Source organism: Choloepus didactylus, chromosome 10 (genome assembly GCF_015220235.1).
Source record: "Choloepus didactylus isolate mChoDid1 chromosome 10, mChoDid1.pri, whole genome shotgun sequence".
NCBI lineage: Eukaryota > Metazoa > Chordata > Mammalia > Pilosa > Megalonychidae > Choloepus > Choloepus didactylus.
Window position 1 is genome coordinate 109,081,129 of NC_051316.1, and position 9,295 is coordinate 109,090,423.

At 45.1% G+C, this 9,295-nt stretch overlaps 1 protein-coding gene across 15 annotated transcripts in view; it reads right to left on the reverse strand.

Moving 5' to 3' along the window:
* The window catches only part of ZNF618 (zinc finger protein 618), a 180,790-nt gene extending 171,905 nt beyond the window's left edge, over positions 1-8,885 (reverse strand). For all 15 annotated transcript variants that reach the window (XM_037851090.1, XM_037851087.1, XM_037851086.1 and 12 more), the window contains exon 1: positions 8,765-8,885. In XM_037851090.1, coding sequence (XP_037707018.1) covers positions 8,765-8,797 — 33 coding nt within the window. In that variant the 5' untranslated portion in view covers positions 8,798-8,885. The remainder of the gene's footprint in view (positions 1-8,764) is intronic.
* Between the last annotated feature and the right edge of the window lie 410 nt (positions 8,886-9,295).

The following is a 9,295-nucleotide window of genomic DNA, read 5'->3' on the forward strand; positions in this document are numbered from 1 at the left end:
TCCTCCAGGTGCCCAGGGCCTGCCATGCCCCTTTGCAAGGTCATCTGCTCAGGGTGAGGGACCTCGCCGGACCCAGCCACCCCAGACACCGGCATGTCTCCTTGGAACCCTGATCACTCCAGGAGAAGTCAGAGAAGCAGGTCATCCAGCCCTGCTTTGACAACAACTCCAAGGGTATCTAATTATCACAGGGAAAGGAGGGGTCCGATCCTCTCGCCATTTCTCAACACCAAGTTAATTTTAATTCCTTCTGACACAATGTATGTGCACATGGTCGGAAAAGCAGTGGTCAAGGAGTTAAGCAAACCAAGGCTGAAAGTCCCACCTCTGGCTGGTCACTGAGGTCTCAGGCAAGATATTGCACCTCCCCTTCCCAGTGTGTGTGTGTGTGTGTGTGTGTGTGTGTGTGTGTGTGTGTGTGTGTGTGTGTGTGTGTGTGTGTGTGTGTGTGTGTGTGTGTGTGTGTTTTTAACCAGGTCTCCTGTACACCTCCCCTCAGGCAAGATATTGCACCTCCCCTTCCCTGTGTGTGTGTGTGTGTGTGTGTGTGTGTGTGTGTGTGTCTGTTTAACCAGGTCTCCTGTGCACCTCCCCTTCCCAGCCTCTGTGTGTGTGTGTGTGTGTGTGTGTGTGTGTGTGTGTGTGTGTGTGTCTGTTTAACCAGGTCTCCTGTGCACCTCCCCTTCCCAGCCTCTGTGTGTGTGTGTGTGTGTGTGTGTGTGTGTGTGTGTGTGTGTCTGTTTAACCAGGTCTCCTGTGAACTCCAACTGTTTGGAAGCATCACTCTGAGAAGGATTCTAAGGCGATGACCAGACTCAAAGGAAAAGGCTGTCGTGATGGATTAGTGATGCCTGCCACAGGCTTGAAAATGGGAAGTGGCATCATGTATGCTACTTATTTACCATCCCTGAACTAGATGATGGACAAATAGAACGCTGTGAGTGAAAAGCATTCTGCCCTTTACAAAACTTTTTCTGACATAACCCACAACTTTTACAAGAGCCCTGTGCAGCAAGTATCATCATCATCATCATCACAATCATCAGTCCAGGGAAATGAAATACTCTGGTTAAGGACACAAAATGATTAAGCAGTGGAGCAGAGAAGGGAGCCAAGCCTTATTCTTCCATCAGTGACCAGTCTGTTCTACCCTTGGAAAGGTAACACTGGTTTTCCACCATTGGGGGGGGCAGCTCAACCATGCGGCTGGAGGGAAAGGACCACAGGTTTATAGGACTTCACCTCCCTTCCACTGGCTACTCACACCCTTTACAGAAGAAGGGATCACGGCAAAGTGGTGAAACCCGCCCGAAGATTGGAAGCTTTTACAGTCCACCCCACCAGAAGCAAGAAACCCTACTTCCCCAGTCCAAGATGCCTTAGACTGCCAGATGCACTATCGATTTTATAACCTTTTGAGAAGAAATAAATAAGACGGAGAAATACTGCATTAAAAGGACACAAGGCACATCCTAACTTCCGAAACTAGAAAATGTGGGACTGTGAACTCTGTGGAAATATGGTCTATATCAAGCTGGGATTCTGCATCGTTCAGTTGCTGAGCAGGGCCACAAAATACTAAAATGACGATTATTTTATAAAGCTTAAAAAAAAAAAAGCAAATAAGCAGAATGGTCTCAGTTTTCTCCCATAAGTTTTCCTTGAATCTTTTGCATCTGCCTACCAGAATCTACCCAACAATGGAGTCTGGTTGGGCATTAATCCCACATTTATTTAGCTGCTTCAAGTTTAAAGGGTCATATATCCAGGTGTCCTGCAAAACAGTCCCCTAATGTCCAGTTCTTTGGAACCTGACTGAGAAGACCGGCTCTTAGCAGAAACACGGGGCAATAGCTGGCCCCTTCCAACCTCAACCTCCCCTACTTCCACCTCCCTAGAAACGCTGTGCCCTTCACCATATCTGCAAATCAGCCATCTGGCTGATGACCTGAGATGACCCCCCACCCCATTTTAAAATACAACAGGAGCAAGGGGGATGGGAGTAAAAGTGATCCAAGGAAATTTTTCAAAAATTCCCAAGATGTGTGCAGAGTCAAAGGAGCATAATCCCCTTCTGAGGAGTCCCCCTGGACTTATTATTTTAGGGGAGCCATGGGCTTTGAGGTCAGCTCTAAGAAAATATGCTTATGGTTCCCTAACAAAACAGGTTTCGACCAAATGGCCAAACCCAAATTGGTCATCCACTCTTTGCTCGACTCAAATTCAAATGATGTGAGCTATTTCCAAAATCAAATTAAGTCATCAAATATTTATTGAGCTGCTCCTCTGTGCCAAACCCTAAAATGAATAACCTATGATTGCTACCCTCAAGTAACTCACAAGTTAGCTGGAGAAACAGAAATGGCACAACCAACTCTCATGTGGGTTCATAGGTTTAAGAAGTCCCATGGGGCAGGGGGGAGATTAACTCTACCTGAGGAGGTTCCCGAGGGTTCCAGAGAGGAGAGTGCAGCAGATCTTAAGGGGGGGGCTCTAGGTTCTCAAAGAGCAGAAATGAATAAGGCAGGCATGAGTAGATGCTCAAAGGGATTAAGATTTATCCCTTTAAGACTGTGCCACAGGCTCCAAAACCAATCCAGAAATATTCCGAGGAGCTAGAGCATCCCTGGAATGAAAGCACCTGAGAACATGTTGACAAGAAAGGTCCTAAGCAGAATCTCATCCCAAACTGTTTCAAAGCAACAACCAAAAAAGTGTACATTTACTGTTGTTGCCTAACTCTGCCCACTAAAGATAAACCACCAAGTTTCCAGAACTAGCAAAATTCCTGCCAGTAGGACTCAGTCTCACCAAAATGGAGAGCCACTGGGTCAAGAATCAACTAACGTATTGACCACCTTCTAAGGACCACAGACTGGCCGGTGTTTCCACACAAGCTGCTTCATTTAACCACAAAACAACCCTTCAGGGTCAGGATCATTAGCTCCATTTTTCCAGAAGCAGAAACTGTGGCTCCAAAACAAGAAGTGACTTTCCCAAAGAAACACAAAGCCAGCCATGAGATGAGGTCAGGTTGCCAACTCTGGGCTAACTGACCCCAAACCCAGCTTTCCCCTTTGCAAACAGGGTGGATGTCAGAAAACTTGTACACACCTGATCTAAGCCTCTCCTGGGGAAATCTCCTGGTGGTTCCAAGTTCAGTTCAGAAATGAATTTCACTGACAGACAGTCTTTGCCCCCAATCTCCTCCGTCCCCTCGGGGGGAGGAGGAGGTCCTAGCTGCCTTCTGTCTTCATTCAAGCAACACTTCATCTAAAACCCAGCCACAGTGACCGCTTCCCTCACTTGCATTTCTCAACTGGAGCCACACACATGGTGGGACATATCACCCCAGAGTTTCTGGCCTCCATTTCCCATTTTTAACTACAGATTATTGGCCTGACCCTGGAAGATTGGACAAATAAAAGGGAGGCATGGACTTTATTAGCCAGGAGAGACTAAACCGATGGAACTCATCACCACTATATGCTGAAATGCCTCGGAACACAGCAGCAGAGGGTGCTCAGGAAGGACGCTCCACCAACAAACCGAGAGATGTCCCTAACCTCCGGAGACCAGTAAAGAGGACCAGATGGACGGGTCTGGCCCTGTGCTGTCCAATCTGGGAGCCACCAGGTGGCTACTGAGCCCTCGAAATGTGGCCGGTCCAAACTGAGACGTGCCGTAGAGTGACATGCACATTGGATTTCAAAGACTTAAATCCAAAAAAAAAGAACATAAAATATCACATGGATAATTTTTCATATGATTATATGTTGAAATGAGAGTTTTTGTAGATATACCACGTTAAATAAACCATATTACTAAAATTAATTTCACCTCTTGTTTTTTTTTTCATTTTTTGAATGTGCTACTAAAAAATTTAAAAATTATACATGTGGCTCGCATTTGCGGACATGTTATATTTCTATCAGACAGCACCAATTTGGCACATCTAAAAATGAAGAGACCGAGATAGTGCGTCTAGAGTTCTTGGGAAGTGCATGCACACACAAATACAGGCACTCACATGGAGTATGGTTAAATGTAAACAGCACAAACATAGACTCCCTTACTCAAGAAAAAATTCTCTGGCAGTCTGAAGGAAAACGGAGAATAAAAGGAACTATGACTGCTATCCCTCCCATCAACCCAAGGATCCCACACTACTTTAAATCTTTCCAGCAAGAGGCCCTGACAAAAATTCTCAACCAAGGCCCACAAGCTGGGGTGTGCACCTGACCTTCCTAGCAGCTGACACTACTTTGCAGGTGGCCCTTGAAACGAGCTCAATCAGGGGACAAAAACATGTGGCACGGGACACCTACCCCACAAGGTCTGCAAAAACATCAACTGGGATAATCAAAGAGCAAAAAATATGTACACAATCAAGTGCAATGTACTTTACAGTACATCATGGTGGATCACCTGGTTTAGTTTTTTTCAAACTCTTTTGACTCTGACCCCAGTAGGAAATGCATTTTATACCATGCACATGCACACATAAATATAAACAAAGCAAAAGCTTCATGAGATAATATTTACCTTTACCCCATGCTGTGATGCTGGTATTTTTTGTTCCCTTCTGTTCTAACCTATTCTTTTTTTTTCTTTTTTTTTTCTTTTTTTTTTTTTTAATGCTGACTGTGATCCACTGAATTGATTGGACAAGCACTAATGAGTTGTGATCTGCAGTTTAGTTCAGGTACGGTAAATGAGAGACCGACACCCCACTATAAAATCGCTGCCCTCCTCTCTCTAGAATATGGGAGTCTGGATGTGGCCTCAGAATCCTTCTCAACACAGTGATCAAAGCGGCTTACAACCAATCACGGGAAGTTAGAAACAGAGATGAAACCTTTCTGTTGTCATCCTTGATCTGATCCAAAGTTCTCATTTAACAAATGCAAAAACTGAGGCTCAGAAGGAAAAAGTGATCTGCCCAAGGTCACACAGCAAGACCCTGGGAGAGCTAGAACTCCCACGAGCCCAGAAGCCACCTCACTTTGTATCACCAAGGGAGCAGACAAAACCGACATGAAAAATTACCAGAACATGGAAAAAATCCAAAACTTCATCATGACCATGAAAAATCAAGCTATACATCCAGTGAAATATAGCAAGGAAGTTCTGAACACCCCACCAAGGAGAAGATGTGAGGATTCTGATTTCAGAGGAAGCAACACCCCAAGAAGCAAGCTAAAGGTGGGAAAAAATTGTGTCTGATGCTGGAGGAGTTTTAAAACTCTGTTGCTCAAATGAAACCAGTGGCTATTTATTTTCTAGGACCAGGGAGAGGTCGGCCTTACACTACCAGCCATCTTTGTTGTTTTCGTTCTGCAAAAGTAAGAGCCCTTGTTCAAGTTCACCTCTGTGTGGGGCCAAAAGTATAAGCAAACCCTTTTTCCTAGCTTTGGTCCGAAGTCAAGCTATAAAGCAGGCCCTTGAAATTTCAAACCTTATTAGAAAAAAAAAAAAAAAAACTCACACAGAAAAGCAAAACATTAAGTAATAAGAGTCTCCACTGTGAAACAGGGTGTAAATGATCTTTCACCAAAATAACTCAGCCCATCATCAAATTACCACCCCTCAAGTCCAATTTGCCAGAATTTTTACCCGATATTATAAGAGAGTGTGTTGAGCAGACTCCAAGGAGTAAAAATTAGCTCATATATCCATTTTTGGTCACTCTTCCATCTAAAATAGGGGGTGAGAGAGGCAAGGCCCAGGTCAGATCTCAATCCAGAGGGACGCCAATAGAAACAAAAGAAAACTGACCCCGCCCCCAGCAAGACCATCATGCACTTCTATTTCCTTTACAACAAACATGATCAGAATAACCAATTTAAAAAAAAAAAAAAAAAAAGTCTACACAACAGAAACAATTTTCCATTTCTGGCCAGGGGATCTCTTTAAACCAGAGTCAACACAACAAAATTTGAGCAGAATGAAGGAATCTGAGTTTTGGGTCAGGAGATTCAGGACACACAAAGGGACTGGATGCAATATTTGTATTCCTTGCACCAAAAATAACCTGTTATCTACAACCCTGACTTCTGCCCAACCCTTCCCAGCCCAGGACACAGCCCTCCGTCATCAGTCTCCTCAACTCAGACCTTCTGTCCCATGAGGCCTCAGAACCCCTTGGAAATTATAAATTCTTTGACCGTCCTAGGCCTTGGCCTAAATAACTCAACAGAAAAAAATTTTTTTTTAATTATGCTACTTAAAAGGAAAAAAAAAAAAAGCTCACTCCAAATATGTCAGAATATGGCCAGTCAGGCCCTGAAGGATTTTGTTACTAAAAAAATAAAATCTCCCAAATGCAATGGTGATGATGGGAAATGTAGAACCTCATCCTCTTCGAAATCCAAATTTCTACAAAACAAGGTGGGAATCCATGAAGTGGGGCCACCAGATCTTCTAAGACTGGCTGGTGAAAGAGGTACCGCCTTCATACCTGTGCCCCCCACCATCACCCCACCCAGAATCCCGCCCAGCAAACATTAATTGTATCCCCCCTTCTTTTGGACAGAAAAATTAGAACTTTTTTTTTTCTTGGCTCAAAATCCCCACCAAGTTCAATCAGACCAAATACTGATTTATCACAAATAACCCTTCAACTTTAAGTGGGTACCTTATTTGTATCTTTCAAATTTCACTCCATTCAATGTTCATCTTCTTAAAAAAAAAAAAAATTTGTTTCACCTTCATTTGCTTCATTTTAAAGCCAAAACGCTCCAAATGGAATACTGTTTGTAGATATGCTTTCATGTTCCAGAGACAAGTACCTTTGGATTTGCCTTTTGTTTGTGTTTTGATTATTTTTTTCCTTTAAAAAAATTAAATTTCCCTGCTAGAATTCAGCTGAGTTAACATTTTACCCCATTTCTTCAGCAAACTAAATCTTCTACCAGGGAAGACAAATAAGAATGACAATTTTCACCTCCCCTCTGATCTTCTCTCTTTTTCTTTCTTAAGTCAGTAAAATTTGTGGGGTTTTTTTTGTCACAGACCACAAAATCATCAAGACTAATGGATTTCTCCCCTTTGAAAGTAATCAAATTTTTGAAAAATAACCAATGTTAATATATTTTCAACCCCACATCACAATCAAAGAGGCCTGAATCCATAGGATTTTTTAAAAATAATAAAATTTTCAAATTGGAAGAGTGAGCAAGCATAGAAAAGGGAAAATTTTCTTCCTACCAAGGTTTCCTCAACCCTTGTCTTCATCAACTGATTCAGTTGCATGTCATAAAAAATGAGCTTCTGTGAATCCACTGTTAGTTTTTTCATAATAATGTTAATTATGCATATCTTATTTTAATGGCGGTCTCTCCTACAAATCTGTAGGCTACTCAATTCATATAACATAATGAATTTACATTTTTTCCACTGAATATTGTTCAAAAAAGGATCCTGAATTTTCTGGCTAAAACAACAACAAAAAAGAAATGCCTAATGCCTAGACCTTTCAGGAAACAAAATCAGAAAACAATCTTAATTATTCCATCAAAACAAAAAAAAACCCACAAAACCCAACAAATGCAGGAAAAAAAGACAGGATTTCACGCCAACTTTTCCAGTTTCTGTTTTTCTTTAGAATCTTGAGATTTAAATGCAGTAAAATGCAAACGCAAAATTTTTTTAAAACTACAATTTCTGGGTGTGTCCAAAGCCAACATTTTAGGGTGTATTTTCTCTTTAAATCCTTCCTTCTTGGAAACAGAAAAACTTTAAATATTGCCAAATGATGAAATTAGTCTTTTTTTGCCCGCTGAGCTAAACAAGTTCCAAATTACAATGAAGTACAATTTCTAATTGCTTCATAAAGCCAATTTTCCCAGTTTTCCCTAAACTCACCAATTTCCCTCCTTTTCTCATTCCAATTAGTTTTTTTCTCAAACTAAAATGAGTTGGGCAGACAAACTGACTTTGCTTTAGGAAGCTTTTGGCTTTCTCTCCTCCAAAAACTGAATTCATTCAAATTCCAGCTTAATTCCATTTACATATTATCTGGATTTGGCTTCAAAAATAAAAATTGTCTCCACGCTCCTGGAAAGCGCAAAGTGGAAATTTTTGCCCCAAGAAAGAAAAAAAAAAATTAATCCCTGTCTCCTCCACTCCCCTATAGTGCAAACTTTTCAAAAATAAGAAATAAAAATTATTTTTTTCAATTTTAATTTTTTTTATTTACAAAATAGTATCCTCTAGGTGGCGTCGTTTTAATGGGAAAAAAACTATCGTTTGAAGAAAAATTAGAAAAAAAAAATTGAGAAAGGGAAATATGGCCTAAAAAAAAAAAAGATTGTTGCAAAGATAGGGGTCCTGGAAGAAACGACCTCCCGGGGATCACTGAGAACCCCAAGCTCAGAAACGGTCAGAGAAAATTGCAAATTTGGGGGGGAGGGGGAGAGCTGGAAGGGGTTGCATTTTTGCAAAACGTGAATTGTCCAAACTGAAATGGCTGCTCTGCTCTCTCGCCGCTTTGTTTTCTGGGCTCCGGTCCGAGCCCAGGGCTAGAGGGGGCACTGGGTGGGGGCCCGAAAAGACCCCTCGCCACCCCCACTGTCCTCACATCCCGCAGCGCCCTGGGGGGCGCTCCCCAGACCTCAACCCTCCCGTTTGTACCCACAAAAAGCCCGCAAACGTGCCCAGGCAGTTTGCATTTTGCAAATCTTGCAATGAAGTGGCGCAGCGCCCCGGGCCCCGGCCCCCCGGGGCCCCCCGCACGGTGCATGCCCCCGGCCCCTCGTCGTACCTGCGGAGCCGCCGCGCCGCCCGGCTGGTTCATGGGTCCGTGCGGGAGGAGGCGGCCCCGGCGCGTCCTGCTCCTCCCGGGCCGGGCTGCTGGTGCGCGCACAATGCCGCCGCTGCCACCGCCGCCGCCGCCGCCGCCGCTCCCTCCTCCGCCCGCCCCGCTCAGGCCGGGGTGGGGGGGCGGGGGCGCGCGGGGGGGGGCGCCCGGCCCTCGCCCCCCACCCCCCGGCCCGGCCCGGCTGCCGCCGCCGCCGCCGAGCTGCCCCTAGCGGGGTGGCTGCTGCCCCCCGCCGCCCTGCCCGCCCCCGGGCCGGCCTCGCCGCGCGGCCCGCGAGCTCCCGGCCTCGGCCTCGGCCTCCTCGCCGCCGGCCTCCGCGCAGCACACAAAGCCGGCTGGCCCCGGGGCGCGCCGCTCCCGCCTGTCCGCCGGCCCCCCGGGCCCCCCGGACCCCCCCGGGCCGCGGCGCACCCGCCTCCCAAACTTTCCCGCGCCGCGCCCTGCCCCCAGCGCGCCCCCCACGCTCGCCCCCCC